General features: G+C 44.5%; 1 protein-coding gene and 1 long non-coding RNA gene across 3 annotated transcripts in view; one reads left to right on the forward strand and one right to left on the reverse strand.

Moving 5' to 3' along the window:
- The first annotated feature begins 310 nt into the window (after positions 1–310).
- Positions 311–19,094, forward strand: LOC141975650 (uncharacterized). Of its 2 annotated transcripts, XR_012635970.1 has the most exons (5): positions 311–454; positions 1,889–2,010; positions 4,045–4,380; positions 6,660–8,213; positions 17,116–19,094. It is a non-coding gene; the product is annotated as an uncharacterized LOC141975650 (long non-coding RNA). The 2 variants fall into 2 exon arrangements; XR_012635971.1 differs by lacking the exon at positions 1,889–2,010.
- Positions 960–20,052, reverse strand: part of LOC141975645 (complement decay-accelerating factor-like) — a 28,711-nt gene continuing 9,618 nt past the window's right edge. Inside the window, exons 2-12 of the mRNA XM_074936202.1 lie at positions 17,460–17,648; positions 14,689–14,877; positions 13,562–13,661; positions 11,280–11,362; positions 10,038–10,232; positions 7,002–7,190; positions 4,260–4,448; positions 2,870–2,920; positions 2,103–2,166; positions 1,489–1,576; positions 960–1,358 (exon numbers count right to left, since the gene is read on the reverse strand). Coding sequence (XP_074792303.1) covers positions 1,498–1,576; positions 2,103–2,166; positions 2,870–2,920; positions 4,260–4,448; positions 7,002–7,190; positions 10,038–10,232; positions 11,280–11,362; positions 13,562–13,661; positions 14,689–14,877; positions 17,460–17,648 — 1,328 coding nt within the window. The 3' untranslated portion in view covers positions 960–1,358; positions 1,489–1,497. The remainder of the gene's footprint in view (positions 1,359–1,488; positions 1,577–2,102; positions 2,167–2,869; positions 2,921–4,259; positions 4,449–7,001; positions 7,191–10,037; positions 10,233–11,279; positions 11,363–13,561; positions 13,662–14,688; positions 14,878–17,459; positions 17,649–20,052) is intronic.

The following is a 20,052-nucleotide window of genomic DNA, read 5'->3' on the forward strand; positions in this document are numbered from 1 at the left end:
CCCAGAGAGGGCCAGGGGCACGGAGCAGGCTTCCCCTGCCCCAGAGGAAGGTGAGGGTGCAGGGGCTGGTCCCTGCTCTTGGTGTGTAATAAACCCCCCCTTGTCCCCTTTGTACAAGTTCAGGGGTTGGGGTAATAAAACAAGGGGCCAGAGGCGGGGCTGTGGCTGGCCTGAGGCCTCTGCCGCTGTCTTTGTTCTGTGGAACGTGACGCGGCACTCGGCCTCCGGCGCGTGCGCAGTTGGGAAAGGCGTCCCATTGGGCGCCTGGCCAGCCAATGCGGGGGCGGGGGCGGGGTACAAAGCCGGAAGCGGCTCCCGCGCGAGGGAGCGGCGGCTGCTCCAGCATCCAGAGCAAGGAAGGGGCCGGAGCGGTGTCGGGCCGCTCCCCGCGCTGCAGCACCCGGGCGAAACCTTCCCAGAGCGGGGCTCCTCCTGCCAGAGTACCTGGGCAGAGGTAGGCTGCTAGGAAAAAAGCAGTTCAGATAGGGCTGAACCGGTCCATTTTTTAAATTGGGGGATGGATCATGTGGATTCATTTGATTGATTGTCCTCTCTCCAGAATCACACTATGGCCTGTTATCTATGTACAGACAAACAGGGCTGCCTTGTGATACTTGACACCTATTTTAAACTTTTTATTTTATTATTAAATTGCACAAGCTAACTAGCACATGCAATCTTTCTGGTTTTATATATTTATTCTCCTTGGTGGAAATTTTCTTTGATAGTTACATCTGTCAGCCCATACCATAATACTTCATATGCTCAGGGTTGGTGGACTGGATCCTTGTGAGCTGCGTAACTGAGCCTTGCTCATATCTTTCAGTGACAGCACTTCCTGTCAGTGTAAGAGCTGCCCCACCCTAAAGGGTATAGCTCTGAGCAGTGGGGATCTCCTTTGCTCTGACAGTTTAATGAGTCTTTATTCAGTATCCCTTTTATTTAAGAAAACAGTCACCAAAAAAGGGTGTAAATAACATTTGAAATCTTTATCATATTTTAAGATCTACAACAACAGTGGCACTAGATCTTGCTGCTTACTTTGTATTAGAAAGTGCTAGTGGATTGCAAGGAAAAAACCAGCTGCATGTTCAGAAGAGCAAATAAGAAGCCATTTTCAAGGGCAAGAGCAACAGTCTTTCTGCTTTACTCAAATTGAAGTGAAAGTATGACATTTATCTCCTAACTTTTCCATGATTTTCTTCCAGTGTCTGTTAATGTGTAACCCATAGCCATCAGCCAGCATCAGTCATTTATGCGGCAAAAGGAAGACAAACAATTATTCCGACATACTGCATGTTTGTTGTGGTTGCAGAAACATGCAGTGTAGTTGTAGCCATCTCAGTCTAGACTCACTTCTGTTGGTGAGAAACACATTTTGTTCATGACATGGAACAAAGAAGAATAACCCATCATTTATATTCTCAATTTGCACTTAATATTGTAAATTTTGGATACAGGAAAATATTTTTCTCTAAAAATATATACCTTTCAAGATCAAATTGTTTCACTCATCTGGAAATCATGTTCTGTCGTAATGTGATGCTTTCGGGAATCCAGATTTACACCATAAGAACTGAATGGCAAGAAAGGAGAGAACATTTGCTGATTAAATATGTTCATGGAACAAGCAAATTGAATTTAAAGTAGGGTTTTTTTTTTTCAAGAATGTAAAAGAATTCTCATAGGGATTACAGTGAAATTCTAGAATAGTCCACATTATTAAATGTTGCTTTTTAAAAAAGAGATGCATGCAGACTTCACACAATCCACCATGTAGGTGCAAGTCAAAGGCAAGTGAATAGGTTATAAAGCCAAGCAACTATTTAAAAAGCCTTTACACAAATCCCGCTTTGGGTTTTTAATTTGCCATATTTATGTTTTGCAGAGGTGCACACTTTGGGCCTTAGCCATAGCCACTCCACGTGCAGAATTCCTGCTGAAATAAATTACGGTCCATGGAGCAGGATCTTTCAGAGCACCATATATGTAACTTTTCCTGACATCCAGGTACATGCACCTTTTCATGCAGTAATGAAATGCCACGAGGATAAGCTGAAAATTAGTAAAGAATTTAAAAAAAATATCGTCGGCTAGCTTACCGTTTTTTCTTTTGCCCTAAAATGGAAGTTACAACGATCCCAGCACAAATGATGACAACAACACCTTGAAGAAAAAACAAAAACTTCACAGATAAGTAGTATGGAAAAACCCCTCTTGTATCCCAGACCCCTAGCTCAATGTTTAGTACTCAGTCTACTTAACATTCAAGGTGTTCAAGCATTTGAAAAGAATAAATAAAAATTAGAAAATCTATCCATCCGCGTGCATCAGATTCTCTCAATCTTGAACGTGCAAATGAAAACCTCTATAATCAGATTGGGCCAGTTAAACTACATTTAAATTCTGCTATTAAGATTTTTAACTCAGTAGGATTTATACATATGCTCAGGTGCTTTGATGAATGGGGGGCCTATACAGTGAAAAAACTGTTCACACAGGTTAAGCTACTACAGGCTTTGTGGGAATTCTTTGGGAAATGGAGCCCTTTGCGCTGCAGACTGACTAACATTCTGAATGGTGGGAACTTCATTTATATAAGTAACAACTTTCTTATTCCCAAGATGCTAGACTGTCCTAAGTGTTGAGGAAGTATTCTCACCCAAGACAGAAATGAAACTTTTCTTGAGGGAGCTTCGCTCAGGAAAATATTGTGAATTCCTAAATCTAAGGACTTTTTAGGAGTTAAGCGGCGCAGGGTAGGGAATGAGATAGAGGATGTGCAATAGTAAAATAGCCTGGACTATGGACCTCAAAACAGTCACAGCTTTAGTGTTTCAAATTATTTTTTCAGTTTTAAGTTACTTACCGATGCCCAGGCCAATGCCCAGGCCGATGCTGCGTTTATCAGTGCCAGACCCTGAAGAGAACAAATGACATAACTGGAATATGTTTTAGGCTGGATATGCCATGTAACATATCTTTGCAAAGGTTATAATCTACTGAATATATTCATCCTATTGGTATGCATGTATCATTTTTATATTTGAAGTTATGAGCGTTAGCTCTATGCCTGTATTGAAAGCGTTTCCTGTAGGAAGCACGTAAGTCAGATTTATTCAAGTAATTGGGAGTACTCAAAAGAGAGTGTCAAATAGACTTGCGTGTGTGTGTTTTATTTTGCTTGGAACCACTTAAATCCTACTTTTTATATTTAATAAGATTTTTAATGATTAATTAATCCAGAGCAAGTAATTAATTCCTGGGGGAGCAAACAGCTGTGCATCTCTCTCCATCAGTGTCATAGAGGGTGAAGAATATGTCTGGCTCAACAAGGCAGGGTTCTGGAGTCCCAAGCTGGCAGGGAAATATGTATCACAGGCAGGAAAACAGTTGCAAAAATGGCTGAACCAATCTCAGTTTATCATCATAGGTTGGTGTTGGGGTATGTCTACATTGAAATTATACACCTGCAGCTGGCCCACGCCTGCTTTCTAGGGCTAAGGGGCTGTTTAACAGTAACGCAGATATTTGGGCTCCGGCCTGCGAGGACGTACAACCCCAGCTCGAGCCTGAGCCCAAACGTCTGTATCACAATTAAACAATCCCTTAGCCCGATAGCTGCTGGTTAGACATTAAATGGGTAACTCCTATGTCAAGTGTAAAAGCAATTCTCAGACAAAGATTTTTAGGGAAATTGTATGAAAGATTACAATAGTAACAAGGAAGGTAGAGAGTGCACTGAAGTGGCCTTTCAAAGACTCCTAAAATAACTGAAACAATTGGTCCTTAATAAATTTATAGTCTTTAATGTTAAGAATTTTAGAATGAAAAAATGGAGTATACATATTCACTTGTACCCATATTGTTCATCATAACTAAGTGCAGAACTCAGATTTACTGATGGCTTCAGTGTTGGCAGAAACACACAGTTTGGGTTCTTTTGTTGTTGTATAAATAAAGCTCAGTGATATGCAGTTAGGACCTTTACGCAATATAGTAATGTAAATCATTTCTGAAACAGCTTTATTTCATATTTGACAGGTGATGCAGCAGAACAGTAGGATATTAACTTTACTGCATTATTTGTGATTTCCGATTGCTGCTGGGAAGCACAACGAAACAATGAAAAGTTTAACTACTGCAAATGCTGTCTACTGTTCAATAGTGAACCAGCTGTTTAACACAAAACACTCCTGTCTGCTCACAGAGGGCCACTTGCTCAATGGAGAGAGAAAAGTGACAAAAAAGACACCCACCTCTACAGAACTCGGGGCTTTCTGACCATGTTAAATTCTCAAGACAAGTAATGACAGGTGTCAGTTCGGTCCTCTCATATCCTGGACAACAGACATAACGCACAGTGGACCCCCTAGGATGGTAATTCTTCCTCTCATCTTCCTTACTTAAGGCAGCAGATTTTAACCTTGGTGGGGCACCACAGTCATCTAACCAAAAAAAAAAAACAACAAAAAAAAAAACTTTCTATTTATATATAAACACACATACACACACACACACACACACTTTTAAAAAACCTTCGCCAAAAGTTTATGATTTAGAGGTAGTGTGACCAGATGTCTTGTTCTTAAAGGAACAGACCCATTTTTTGGGACTTTTTCTTACGTAGGCGCCTACTACCCTCCACCCCCGTCCCGTTTGCTCAGAGTCACTATCTGGTAGCCCTATTTAAAGGCAGCAGCAGCTATTACAGTACAGCCACGGAACAGCATCTGAGCATTAGAGCAGGACGCTTTACAAAATATGTAGGGGAAGGGAGATTTTTTTACAATTATTTTTAAGGAAGAGAGGCAAGCAACTTGGACAAAGTTAACTGGGTGCTGCTCCAAGCAGCGGGTGATACAAACTAAGGAGTAAAAGAGAAAAGGAAGGAGCTAAGCGAGAGAAAGGCATTGGTAGATTAAAGCATGTAGAAAGAGAAAGACAGATTTCCCCCCTGCACCTCATCTCCAATTCTAACCGAACATTCTGTTTACAACCACGGTGGTCTTCTTCAGCTTGAACCTTGTGACCTTCCCCGGGCTGTGTCCATCCTCTCCACTTTATTGAAGTCTCACACAATTCCCAGGACCTCTACCCCACCCCATTCTCCTTGACCTCTTCGTGCCTTGGACACCATCAAGCATTTCTACTTCTTTTAATCCCATCATCTACTGGCTTTTGTCACTCTATCCTCTCACGGTTTTTCTCCTGACTCTTCCATCTCGTACTTTCCGGTCTAATACAGTGGCTCCTCCAACTCTCCCCCACCTCTGCCCCATCAGCAAGGATCTGCCAGAATTCTCTCCTCAGCCCACCCTCTTTTCCTTCTGCATCCTCTCTTCGGGATCTGATATGTTCTCTCAGCTCTGGATGCGATCGTTATATTGACAACTCACAAAACTCCCGTTTGGATTCCCTGCCAGTAGCTTAGACTGCACATGGCAAAAACAGAGCTTGTGTTCCCTTACAAATTGTCCTTCTCCACGTCCTCAGTCGCCACCGATTGAACAAAATCATCCTCCTCTCAGCTGCTCATGCCTGTAATCTGGGCATTAGTTTTGACTCAGCCCTTTCTATGGACCCTCATGTCCCGGCTGTATCCAAATCTTGCCATTTTCCCTTCTGGACTTGGCTTTTTTTCAGATTATGTAAACCCCTATTCTCTGCATCCCTCCACCAGGACTCCCTTCTTTACCACATCAAAAATAAGCTTTGTATCCTCTCTTTCAAAGCACTTCTCCTCACAGCCCTGCCTTACCTACCAGAGGTCTCATCTTGTCATGTCAACTACCAGCTGAGATCTACCAGCGTACCCAACCATCGCCTCTTCAGCCACTTCTAGAGAACCTCCAGGCTTTCTTCCATAGCCGCTACTTTGACCTCTAAAAAACCCCCTATTTTTGCTGTAGTGCCTGTAGAACCCCGCTATTTTATACAAGCCAGAAACGAGGCCAGCCACACTGCAAGCACAGCTAATCTACATGAAAACAGGCTGCCCTCCCTCCCAACCACCTTCACCCATTTGTTTCATCCGTTTGTTGCATCTTCTTGTTAATCTGGATTTACAGTTCTTTAGGGCAGTGGTTTTCAAACTTTTTTTCTGGCGACCCAGTTAAGAAAATTGTTGATGCCTGCGTCCCAACAGAGCTGGGGATGAGGGGTGTGGGAGGGGCTTAGGGCTGCGGCAGAGGGTTGGGGTGCGTGGGTGAGGGCTGCAGGGCGGGGCTGGGAATGAAGGGTTCAGGGTGTGTGGGGCTCTCTGGGCTGGGGTGCAGGAAGGGGTCAGGGCTCTGGGCTGTGGCTGGGGATGAGGGGTTTGGGGAGCAGGAATAGGCTCCAGGTTTTAGGGGGGCTCAGGGCTGGGGAAGGGGATTGGGGCACAGGCTTATCTGGGGCAGCTCCCTGTCAGCGGTGCAGCGGGGATGCTAAGGCAGGCTTCCTGCCTATCCTGGCACTGTGAACCGTTCTGTGCCCCGGAAGCAGCCAGCAGCAGGTCCAGCTCCTAGGCGGAGGCGCGCAAACAGCTCCGTGCGGCTCTCGCCCGCAGGCACCGCCCCCCTGGCTACCATTGGCCAGGACCTTTATGCAATATAGTAATATAAGTGGTACTATTCAGCTCTATCATTTCTGAAACAGCTTTATTTCATATATGCCAGGTGATGCAGCAAAACTGTATGAGCATCCCGAGGATGGAGGCATCCCCACCTATTTCTGTGAAGTTAAAACTCAAATATAAAATTACTTCCCATCCCTGTCAATCTTAATCGCACATTTTGGAACCAAGCACAAGTCGTCTCACTGATGGATGTTCCCAGGCTGCTTTGCAACAAGATTATTGAATAAGCAGGTTAACTGTATATTGTCAGTGATCCAGCAAGGAACTTAAAACTAGTTATTAAAGCTAATTTTGAGTAGCTTTTCAGTGGGGGAAAGTCTGACATTTCCATCAGCGAAGGGTGGCCCGAGCAAATTTGTTCCAGAGAAAATAAAATACTTACAATCACAAAACTCTCCAATGCTTGACCACTCTGAGTTTGAAAGGCAAACTACAGTGTCTGACTTCCCAGGGATTTTAACACAGCCATCAACGCACTTGTATGTCACTTCTGCGTTGATAGGGAAGCCCTCTGTGTGATTAGTATCACGGGGGATGGCACGACGGAGCCTTGGCAGGGTCCCACACAGACCTATCAGAAAAACATAAGAACATACTCTCATTTCAATAGGAAAGATATTGATTTTAAATAATTTCACCCAGCTGCCTTTGTTGAAAAGGATCCTGACATGCTTTAGATGCTACAGGGACCTGCCACAGGTCAGTGAGCCCCGTTGTGGGGGGTTCCTCAGGTTTTCCAGTGGCCGATGAGCTTCACACAGCCACAGGTTTAAACTAAAGGCATGTCTTCACTGCTGTGCTAGGTCAAGTTATTAAGACAGGAATTAGCCTAGGGAGAGCAACCACGCTGCAGAAGAATGGTGGAGGTGCAGAGAGTGATTGGATTAGCAGCACAGAGTAGCTGAGTCCCCACTGCATGACTAGCTCCCGCCTAAGCAACTCTCAGGCTCCCACCCACACTCCAAGTGGGCCACATTTTGAATCCAAAATTCTAGACATTTAGCAAATCCAAGTTCTTCCAATTTATCTGAGGAAGTACCAGCTCCTTCTGCTCCTTCGGGAGGGACAGTTGTCGGTTTGTCCTGGGTAATTATAACTAAGGCAAAAAGAAGAGGGAAAAAGCAGTTATGAACATTATATTAGTCTCCCATCACCAGCTGGCCACTCAGAGCCAGGAGCTTGCCAAACCAATATTTAGGAATCTGCAGCTTTAGAGACAAGACATTCTTACCCCACTTACACGTTGTCACAGCGAGAGCCCATGTACTATCAGCTGGGCTACCCTGCAGACTGCTGCTGGGATCCCATTCATATATTCTAGGGGAAGCCCATAGCAACCCCTACATTGAGCTGCCTACCACTTCCCTTTACAAACGTTCTCTCTCTCTCTTTTTTTTTTTTCTTTTTTAAGAGCTCTAACAGTTCCGTGGTTTGCAGCAGGGATGGGAAAGGCTCAATGTGGTGCCTCTTGCTGCCAACATGAGTTACAAACTGCCAATCTCTCTCATTTCCCTTCAGTTTTACTCATCAAAACTTCCTAGAGTGACTTCTAAAGCCCCTGAACATGCTGTTCTCACGGAGCATTCTCTGCAAGGTATTGCCATATGTTACTCAGAACTATGCATCTCCACCCCTCAAGTCAAAATATCCTTTGGCCTAAGAGAAGGTGCATTGCGTTGGGAATCAGGAGATCATAGAATAATAGAACAATAGAATATCAGGGTTGGAAGGAACCTCAGGAGGTCATCTAGTCCAACCCCCTGCTCAAAGCAGGACTGATCCCCAATTAAATCATCCCAGCCAGGGCTTTGTCAAGCCTGACCTTAAAAACTTCTAAGGAAGGAGATTCCACCACCTCCCTCGGTAACGCATTCCAGTGTTTCATCACCCTCCTAGTGAAAAAGTTTTTCCTAATATCCAACCTAAATCTCCCCCACTGCAACTTGAGACCATTACTCCTTGTCCTGTCATCCGCTACCACTGAGAATAGTCTAGATCCATCCTCTTTGGATCTCTTTAGATCTACCCCTTTCAGGTAGTTGAAAGCAGCTATCAAATCTCCCCTCATTCTTCTCTTCCACAGACTAAACAATCCCAGTTCCCTCAGCCTCTCCTCATAACTCATGTGTTCCAGTCCCCTAATCATTTTTGTTGCCCTCCGCTGGACGCTTTCCAATTTTTCCACATCCTTCTTGTAGTGTGGGGCGCAAAACTGGACATAGTACTCCAGATGAGGCCTCACCAATGTCGAATAGAGGGGAACGATCATGTCTCTCGATCTGTTGGCAATGCCCCTACTTATACATCCCAAAATGCCATTGGCCTTCTTGGCAACAAGGGCACACTGTTGACTCATATCCAGCTTCTCGTCCACTGTAACTCCTAGGTCCTTTTCTGCAGAACTGCTGCCTCGCCATTCGGTCCCTAATCTGTAACGGTGCATTGGATTCTTCCGTCCTAAGTGCAGGACTCTGCACTTGTCCTTGTTGAACCTCATCAGATTTCTTTTGGCCCAATCCTCCAATTTGTCTAGGTCCCTCTGTATCCTATCCCTACCCTCCAGCGTATCTACCGCTCCTCCCAGTTTAGTGTCATCTGCAAACTTGCTGAGGGTGCAAGACACACCACCCTCCAGATCATTTATGAAGATATTGAGATGATGAGTTCAACTCTCATTATTTCTACTGACTGGTGTTAACAATCCTGTGCCCGTCAAAACCCAAGTTCGCACTGAGCAACCCATCCTCCCTGAATGAAAGTTATATAAGCTAGGAAGAGAACCCAGATCTCTAATCTGGCAGACCCAAGTCTCATCCACTTAGCCTAACCGAAAGAATTTGCCAAATCTAAATATTTGGCGATGCAGTGTGTACAATGAGGCTATTTGTGAATATATAATCTATTGTTTTAGTGTGCTGTGCATCCTCCTCTAGCAGTTGGTCCATACAACAATTTACTCCTGCTGCCACCTATTATAATTCAAGTTAAAGAATTATAGAGGTCGATGCTGCAGTACCTTAGGCTCAAGAGTCAAACCTCAATGGCACATGGAGATAGAGGATGGGACATTACCTCCACATACACCTCTTTGTTCTTTTTAAAAAGCCCAGAAGTTACATAAAACCCACAGCAGAAACAAGTTATTAAAATTGTAGAGCACTCAGAAGGTAGGAAGTCACAGAATTAAGGTTACCCATGAGATGTTAATTTTTCCTCCTTTGGTGTACGTGAAGCGACAGCCATTTCTTCAGGATTATGTTTCCCACAGCAACCAGGTTTCCCACAAGTTATATCTTTAGAGGATTAATGCCTAACTCAATTTCCTCATGTTTATGGGTTTGCCTAGCAACCAAAATATTGTTTTTTCTGGTGGGAGAAAGTAGAACAAGAGGAAGATTAAAAAAAAACAGGCAGTCACCTTTGCATTCAGGGGCAGACCCATTCCAGACTCCATTGATGTTATCTTTAGTTGTACAGTGAATGGAGGCCTCTCCAGTAAGCGAGAAATTAGGGTCACATTTGTAAGTTACCGATGAGTTACAGTGAAAGATTTCCATGTTGCTGCCATTGTGTGTCCCATTGACAATATTAGGAGGAGGAGAACAAGTAATCGCTGAAGGAAAAGAGAATGGCATCATGAATATTAATGCACATTTCAGTTAGAGGTGAATTGTAAAGATTAAGTAAACATTTGTTTACAATTCCTCCCCAAAAGGGGGAAAAATTTAACCTTTTGAGAGCGTAATTAGTACTGTGTTTTAACAAAATGCGAGGCATTACCTTCCTTAGATTTACAAGGCTTTCCGCTTTCAAACTTTTCTCCACTCCCAACATCCGTTCAGCTAGAAGATTTTGGCTCCATTAAACAAATCCTGGATAACAGCCTTGTCAGACCACATCCCTCCCCCACATTATATATAAGGAGCTTGGCTCTTTGATTGACATCCTTGAAAGACAATAGTTGTGCTTCTACAATGTTCCAGAAGCTGAAAGCTTAAATTATGACTTTCCTTCTAACTGCAGCTGGTTCTAGACCAGATGGCGATAGCCTGGTTGACAGATCCCCAGGTAGTGTCCAAAAGGACAAAATAGTTAAAGCAAATACATTGGGAAGAAGAAGTTTAAATACTGGATTTCACTCTGAAATAGCCTGAGATTTTGAATGTGGAGTCCCAGGGTTGGTTGGTTGGTTGGTTTTGAGGCGAAGGGAAGAGAATAATTAACAGGGAGGAATTAAACTAAATAAAAAAAAGTTGGATGAAAGACTTCAAAAGCAGCAGAGATTATTTGGGGAGGAATGAGAAACCAACCCAACTCCACCATCCCCGTGTTCAGGGTTCAATTGTGATGAGGTCATTAGTTGGGTTGGAATCTATACACCAGACAGCAATCTCAAGAGGAGTGCTCTGTAGGGCTAGAGAGGGCTGTGGGGTTTTTTGTTTGTTTGTTTGAAGTGTGGCTTCCACAGAAGGCACCAGCAACACAATGGATGCTCCTACACTTTCATCGGACTTCCCCGCTCCCAAAAATATATATATATGATCGACAATCGACATCGAGTGAATATGAAACACACATGAAAGCTCTGTGAGCTCTGTAATGGTTACTCTGTAACAGTTCCAATCATGAGTTCTTCTTAAATCCATAAAAATAGCCTGACCTTGACAAGTTGGAAGTGGACTCCATTCAACTTGATCTCCCTTCCGCAAACATTGGATGAAAGTCCGCCCACGTAATCTGAACCTAAATAAAAGAGAAAAAGCTTCTTACCTAACTATCTAATTACTCCTGTAATAACCCCTTTTGCAAAATTCTGGACCTGTAGGGTCATTCCTGCTGTAAGTACTAACATGATCCCTAGGACCACGGAATGCTGATTGGTTAAAATCAATGTAGAACAAGCAAATAGGTGGCTTGAAGACTGCAGAGACCATGTGAGCAGGTGAAATCCTTCCCCTTAAAGTCTATACTAGCTAGATGCTTGGGAATTCCTGGGCAATACCTTTGTTAAACCTTAGCAAAGGGAAACAACAAGTAAGTGTCTTTTCTCCACATTTTTAATGCTTATTTCTTACATCTCCAGAAGGTGGAAGAAGTCCCTAGGTAAGTTCTAGAATTTGAAAAACACTAAAGAAATTAGTAATTTTCCAGACTGTTGAAGTGTTTGTATGTCAAAGAGGTTTGCGCTTGCAGAGTAAGAGGCTGCGTCACACCTCCCTCGTTCCAATCTGCAGAACAGTCTTCCGGATGTGTGCTTTTGCCATTCTACCCCTTTGATTACAGCCCCAGCTAAACGGGGAGAAAAGTACTCAAAGGGTATCTCTGTCACTCTGGAAGTCAGTAGCTCAGCCTGCTTAGTGCCATCATTCCTCTTCCTATTTTAACTCTGCTCTTCTACCAAAGAGTTGCCAACAGTCCACACCCAAGACTCACTTAGCTAGACTGCTAGCTAATGCTTGCACAGGAAGTACGGTACTGCATACTGGCAATGCAGTCACTTAGCCTTCACTACTTCTTTTAACACTACAGGCTAAAGGTCATGGCCTTATTTATTTGGGAAAGAGGTTTAGAGAAACAGATGAGAGGTGCCCCTAGTAAAGCTGGTTTCTGCAGGGTCTTTCACCAGTCTGCTGAAACGGCAGGGGCTAACAAGGATAGACATGAACATCATTTGTGGCCAGGTGGCTACTGCTTTTCTTCCAACTTAGAACATTACATGCAAAGGCCTCTTGTGCTGGCAGAAACAACAGGGCGAGAAGACAGCTGCCCAAGGGCTGTCCCGCTGCTGCCACTCTTTCAAAACCTGAACGTCTCAATGTCCAAACCTCCTCAGCCCACTTAAACCCGAAGTTTTCGTTGGCGGACACAATTCCAAGGTGTGCAGCTCCTGTGCGCTTCTGCACAGGAAAATGTGAAGTATCACAACAAATGGCTCGGACATTCTTGTGGGTACAACTCAGATGCAGTATTGCCTAGAGGAAAAACCACCGGAGTGGGACTCGGGAACCTTGGATTCCATTCTCATTTCTGCCTCTGGCCTGTGGGTGACCTTGGGAAGTCACTTCCCCTCTGCGCTTCAGTTTCCCCATCTGTAAAATGGGGTAAACAATACTGCCCTCCTTTGTAAAGTGATTTGATATCCGATAACAGCTAGTTGGTATTACATCACCTGAGAAGTAGGCCGATAGCTCAGCTACAGGAAAAGGCATTCTCCTTGTCTCCCAATCTCTGTGGGGTTTGAAGACAGAGAATCATAGGACTGGAAGGAACCTCGAGAGGTTTTCTAGTCCAGTCTCCTGCACTCAGGCAGGACTAAGTATTATCCAGACCATCCCGGACAGACGTTTGTCTAACCTGCTCTTGAAAATCTCCGCTGACAGAGATTCCACAACTTCCCTAGGCAAATTATTCCATAACCAGCCCCTCCCAATCATTCTAATCCCGGCACAGGGATCTAAACCTTGTTGCCTGCACATACCACCAAAATGGGTGACACAGTGAAAAACAAAATGATATATTAATTAAAACGAAGACATCCATGCTCATGCCATGTGCTTCCCTGTTGAATTACTCTGATGTCCAGAAAGTACCCGCACAATCCAGTGAAACTAGAATCCAATCACATATTATGGTAGTTTTTTCCAACAGCAGCTTGAACAAATTGAAGCATACCCCATGATACCGTAGCTGCACCTGCTTCCTCCCAACTTAATCTTTCAGCTGGAGGACTGAGGGATCATAATCCACACCTGGCCAAATTCAGCTTGAAGGTTATACTTTTTAAATAGAGCCCTGAAGCCAGGACAGCAGATCTGTAGAACTTACTCAGATTATATTTTAAATTAGATCGGAATTTCTATTATTAATTTTCCACTGTTCCCCAGTAGCTCTACACCAAACTAAGCTCTGTGAATTACTCAGCACCGGTTGCCCAAAACTCACCCGTCATCACAAATTATGTTGACTTTTGCACCATACAGGTCATTTGTTACATCAACAGCTCTGCCATGCTCTGGTCCTTTTGGAACACCACAAGATTTCCCTAGCACAGAACGAGATCACTATTAGCACATTATGTTGCTTCAACAAACTCTAACATACTTAGAAGAGACTACGGCTGGGGTGGCCAAACTGTGGCTCGCAAGACGCACGTGGCTCTTTTACAGTTAAAGTGCAGCTCACGGAGCCCTCCTATCATATTGGGGGGGTGGGACCTTTGCCTTGGGGCAGGGTGGTGGGTTAGGGGCTACTGCCCAGCAGACAGGGGATCTCAGGGCTTCAGCAGGAGCGGGGTGAAGCCCCGAGCGCCAGCAGACGCCTCCTGCTCCAGCGCTTGAACGTCTGAAGATTGTTGTATGCGGCTCGAAGGGTCAGTAAGTTTGGCCACCCGTGGACTGTGGCAATGGCAGACTCACAGTCCAGTTAGTTCACTCTCCTGGGTTTTGCAGGGAATACAACAGACACAGACTCAATATAGGTAGCTTTGCCAAAACTTACAGTATTCTTCACAATGCGGGCCATCTGTCATTTAAGTTTTGATATGTATTTTGGTATTTGAACAGCTTTGCCATACATATAGTTATTAAATATTGTATTTATTTTTTAATACGGTGATTCCGTTTGGTTGAACTGTGTGCAGAATGAGTGGTGTCTGAGGCTAGAATTTTTAAATGTGTGAACTTTTAGAAATGACAAAAATAATACGATTATTCTCCTTCATATTTAGTTTCCAGGGATACTGTGCTCACCATTTTTAAATGGATATTTACCACAGTAGGATATTAACTTTATTGCATTATTTGTGATTTCCGATTGCTGCTGGGAAGCACAATGAAAAGCTTAACTACTGCAAACGCTGTCTACTGTTCAATAGTACTCACTATGCTTTCTCTCTCCATTTAAAGCTTCATTTAAATTTAGCATCAAAACCTGACAAAAAAGTTTCTCCAAACTAAAACTGACAAGCCGGTGCTGAAATGTGAACCAGCTGTTTAACACAAAACACTCCTGTCTGCTCACAGAGGCCACTTGCTCAATGGAGAGAGAAAAGTGACAAAAAAGACACCCACCTCTACAGAACTCAGGGCTTTCTGACCATGTTAAATTCTCAAGACAAGTAATGACAGGTGTCAGTTCGGTCCTCTCATATCCTGGACGACAGACATAACGCACAGTGGACCCCCTAGGATGGTAATTCTTCCTCTCATCTTCCTTACTTAAGGCAGCAGATTTTAACCTTGGTGGGGCACCACAGTCATCTAACCAAAAAAAAAAGAAAAAAGACACAGGGTCTGAAAGATTTAGCTATGAAGATAGGCATCAAAATTGTACTTTTAGCTTTCTATTTATATATAAACACACACACAAACACCCGTTTTTAAAAAACCTTGGCCAAAAGTTTATGATTTAGAGGTAGTGCGACCAGATGTCTCGTTCTTAAAGAGATAGTCCCGTTTTTTGGGACTTTTTCTTACCTAGGCGCCTACCACCCTCCACCCCCGTCCCGTTTGTTCCGAGTTGCTATCTGGTAGCCCTATTTAAAGGCAGCAGCAGCTATTACAGTACAGCCACGGAACAGCATCTGAGCATTAGAGCAGGACGCTTTACAAAATATGTAGGGGAAGAGAGATTTTTTTACAATTATTTTTAAGGAAGAGAGGCAAGTAACTTGGACAAAGTTAACTGGGTGCTGCTCCAAGCAGCGGGTGATACAAACTAAGGAGTAAAAGAGAAAAGGAAGGAGCTAAGCGAGAGAAAGGCATTGGTAGATTAAAGCATGTAGAAAGAGAAAGACAGATTTCCCCCCGCTCCTCATCTCCAATTCTAACCGAACATTCTGTTTACAACCACGGTGGTCTTCTTCAGCTTGAACCTTGTGACCTTCCCCGGGCTGTGTCCATCCTCTCCACTTTATTGAAGTCTCACACAATTCCCAGGACCTCTACCCCACCCCATTCTCCTTGACCTCTTCGTGCCTTGGACACCATCAAGCATTTCTACTTCTTTCAATCTCATCATCTACAGGCTTTTGTCACTCCATCCTCTCAAGGTTTTTCTCCTGACTCTTCCATCTCGTACTTTCAGGTCTAGTTCAGTGGATCCTCCAACTCTCCCCTACCCCTGCCCCATCAGCAAGAATCTGCCAGGATTCTCTCCTCAGCCCACCCTCTTTTCCTTGTGCATCCTGTCTTCGGGATCTGATCTGCTCTCACAGCTCTGGATGCGATCGTTATATTGACAACTCACAAAACTCCCGTTTGGATTCCCTGCCAGTAGCTTAAACTGCACATGGCAAAAACAGAGCTTGTGTTCCCTTGCAAATCTTTCCTTCTCCACGTCCTCAGTCGCCACCGATTGAACAAAATCATCCTCCTCTCAGCTGCTCATGCCTGTAATCTGGGCATTAGTTTTGACTCAGCCCTTTCTATGGACCCTCATGTCCTAGCTGTATCCAAATCTTGCCATTTTCCCTTCTTAAATTCCCTAAGATCCAGATTTTCTCAGTCCAGACTGCCAAAGCTCTCGTCCAGGCCCTTATATTCTTCTCTATGGACTTGGCTTTTTTTCAGATTATGTAAACCCCTATTCTCTGCATCCCTCCATCAGGACTCCCTTCTTTACCACATCAGAAATAAGCTTTGTGTCCTCTCTTTCAAAGCACATCTCCTCACAGCCCTGTCTTACCTACCAGAGGTCTCATCTTGTCATGTCAACTACCAGCTGAGATCTACCAGCGTACCCAACCATCGCCTCTTCAGCCACTTCTAGAGAACCTCCAGGCTTTCTTCCATAGCCGCTACTTTGACCTCTAAAAAACCCCTATTTTTGCTGTAGTGCCTGTAGAACCCCGCTATTTTATACAAGCCAGAAACGAGGCCAGCCACACTGCAAGCACAGCTAATCTACATGAAAACAGGCTGCCCTCCCTCCCAACCACCTTCACCCATTTGTTTCATCCATTTGTTGCATCTTCTTGTTAATCTGGATTTAGAGTTCTTTAGGTTTTCAAACTTTTTTTCTGGTGACCCAGTTAAGAAAATTGTTGATGCCTGCGCCCCAACGGAGCTGGGGTTGAGGGGTGTGGGAGGGGCTTAGGGCTGGGGCAGAGGGTTGGGGTGCGTGGGTGAGGGCTGCAGGGCTCTGGCTGGGAATGAGGGGTTTGGGGTGCAGGAATAGCCACATTTGGGGGGGCCTCAGGGCTGGGGAAGGGGATTGGGGCACAGGCTTATCTGGGGCAGCTCCCTGTCAGCGGTGCAGCAGGGATGCTAAGGCAGGCTTCCTGCCTATCCTGGAACCGTGAACCGTTCTGTGCCCCGGAAGCGGCCAGCAGCAGGTCCGGCTCCTAGGCGGAGGCGCGCAAGCAGCTCTGTGCAGCTCTCACCTGCAGGCACCGCCCCCCTGGCTACCATTGGCCAGGACCTTTATGCAATATAGTAATATAAGTGGTACTATTCAGCTCTATCATTTCTGAAACAGCTTTATTTCATATATGCCAGGTGATGCAGCAAAACTGTATGAGCATCCCGAGGATGGAGGCATCCCCACCTATTTCTGTGAAGTTAAAACTCAAATATAATATTACTTCCCATTCCTGTCAATCTTAATCGCACATTTCGGAACCAAGCACAAGTCGTCTCACTGATGGATGTTCCCAGGCTGCTTTGCAACAAGATTATTGAACAAGCAGGTTAACTGTATATTGTCACTGATCCAGCAAGCAACTTAAAACTAGTTATTAAAGCTAATTTTGAGTAGACCTATTCAGTGGGGGAATGTCTGACATTTCCACCAGCGAAAGGTGGCCCGAGCAAATTTGTTCCAGAGAAAATAAAATACTTACGATCACAAAACTCTCCAATGCTTGACCACTCTGAGTTTGGAAGGCAAACTACAGTGTCTGACTTTCCAGGGATTTTAACACAGCCATCAACGCACTTGTATGTCACTTCTGCGTTGATAGGGAAGCCCTCTGCGTGATTAGTATCACGGGGGATGGCACGACGGAGCTTTGGCAGGGTCCCACACAGACCTATCAGAAAAATATAAGAACATACTCTCATTTCAACAGGAAAGATATTGATGTTAAATAATTTCACCCAGCTGCCTTTGTTGAAAAGGATCCTGACATGCCTTAGATGCTACAGGGACCTGCCACAGGTCAGTGAGCCCCGCTGTAGGGGGTTCCTCAGGTTTTCCTGTGGTCTATGAGCACAGATGAGCTTCATACAGCCAGGGGTTTAAACTAAAGGCATGTCTTCACTGCTGTGCTAGGTCAAGTTATTAAAACAGGAATTAGCCTAGGGAGAGCAACCACGCTGCAGAAGAATGGTGGAGGTGCAGAGAGTAATTGGATTAGCAGCACAGAGTAGCTGAGTCCCCACTGCATGACTAGCTCCCGCCTAAGCAACTCTCAGGCTCCCACCCACACTCCAAGTGGGCCAGCTAGTGGGCCAAGCCAAGCTGGAGAGATTCGTCCCTTAAACAAAAGCTTCTTTTGACCACCATGAATCCTATGCTCAGAGCTAGAATGGACATTTCTCCCCCTTACAATCACCAGTTTTATTTGGGTTTTTTTTCAGGGGTGCCTGGGATTGTTTTCAGCCTAGACACTGTATAAAAAGGAATTTTGCAAAAGAAAAGATCATCAGTTCACTCATCTGACTGTTCTGAAAATCATATAAACAGCCAGGCTACTCCCGGAAGATGCCGCAAGATGACTAGAGTGACTTTTACAGTGTTAGTATCTGACAAAACAGGCTAAAAGAAGACAGGCCCAAATCCCAGAATTGCTCCTTCTCTCTCTCCTACAAATATTTCAAAGCTCTGCCTCCTACACACAAGTGAAAGTACCACTGAACAACATAGCTATGACAAACAAGAAAAAATGCAAATAATTTTACTCATTTCATTTTCCTTAATATTTCTGAGTTTCTACAGTGCGAGATGTCCATGTCCATGAGGTGTACTGCCCTTGTAGCCACACCACCAATTAATTCTTTGAACTGTAAACAATCGATTCCTGCGCAGAACAGCGAGCATTACAGTACAGTTTTAGAGATGGATAATCTTTGGCCCAGTTAACATGCCTGGAGTGCCATTCACAATAGGAGATCCCCTGACACATTGCCATCTCACTAAAACCAAATGCGAAGAAGCTCTGGTCTCACCCAATCCCAAAAGCCATCCTCTGATCCCACTAATCCCTTCAACTATTGCCCCATATCCCTTCCTCCCTTCCCTTCTAACATAATTGAACATGATGTTGTGAAGGCCAAAAGTATAACTGAGTTAAAAAGAGAATTAATTAAGTTCATGGAGGACAGGTCCATCAATGGCTATTAGCCAAGATGGTCAGGGGCGCAATCACATGCTCTGGGTATCCTTAAACCTCCGCCTGCCAGATTCTGGCACTGGACAACAGGGGATGTACCACTCTGTAATTGCCCTGTTTTGTCTCCTGCAGCGGAAACACAGCGGGTCCAGTGTTTTCCCCAGGAATTGAAATGGGGGGTTGGTTTTTTTCAAATTTGGGTGGGGGGGGGCGGGTCAGGGCCGATGAGGGGTGAGACCATGAGGGTGAAGGTGGGCTGTATGGCACCATAGGAAAAACTGCAAAAATGTTTCATGACCATTTTATTAGATTTAACTCATGTTTTAAAATCAATCCCACAAATTAAAGCTGGCTACTCAAGCCTTCTATGAAGCACTACATCTACATCCTTCTTGGTTTCTTGTTATAATTTTGCACAACTCTGTTAATGAACTTCTTGAACGCAATGCGTTCATCTTTGGTGGCTTCTCGTGTGTCTGGTACTTCCATTCCTTCAATTCATATGCTCATTAGTTCACTCACATGATCAGGCAGAAGGCGACTTCTTTCAGAACACAAAATTATATTCAATGATGAAAAAGAACGCTCAACTACAGCTGTCGTGACTTGGAGTAGCAAGAGATGAATTCCTACTTCTTTCATCCCAGGAAACTGTAGCCAGACAGACAGACAGCCCCCCCCCCCCCCCCTCAGACCAGCATTGCTGGAAACACACGGGAGCCAAAACACCAGGGCACTCCAGCACAGCCTTTGAAGCTGAGAGAAGCACAGGTGTGCTGCTACAATGTGCCACTGGGAACATATACAACAATTGGGCTCACAGCAGGCAGAGGCGCTGTGACAGACATGGCTCTTAGCCCCTACTAAAACAGCATGATGCACACACACCAACATCCTAGGTGGGAAAATATTTACCCTGATAAAAGAAGTGTCCAGTAGTCGAAACTTATTGTTTCTCCCTTGCAAGTGTGAACTACTCTTGCGAGAGCTGGCGTCACCCCGACAGACCAGCCCCAATTTAGCATAGAAAGGAGAAAGAGAATAAAGGAGTACAGAGGTATAAGTAGGGGACCTACAGCACCATGATTTTTGAGTGCTTTTC

This window comes from Natator depressus, chromosome 21 (genome assembly GCF_965152275.1).
Source record: "Natator depressus isolate rNatDep1 chromosome 21, rNatDep2.hap1, whole genome shotgun sequence".
NCBI classification, from domain to species: Eukaryota; Metazoa; Chordata; order Testudines; family Cheloniidae; genus Natator; species Natator depressus.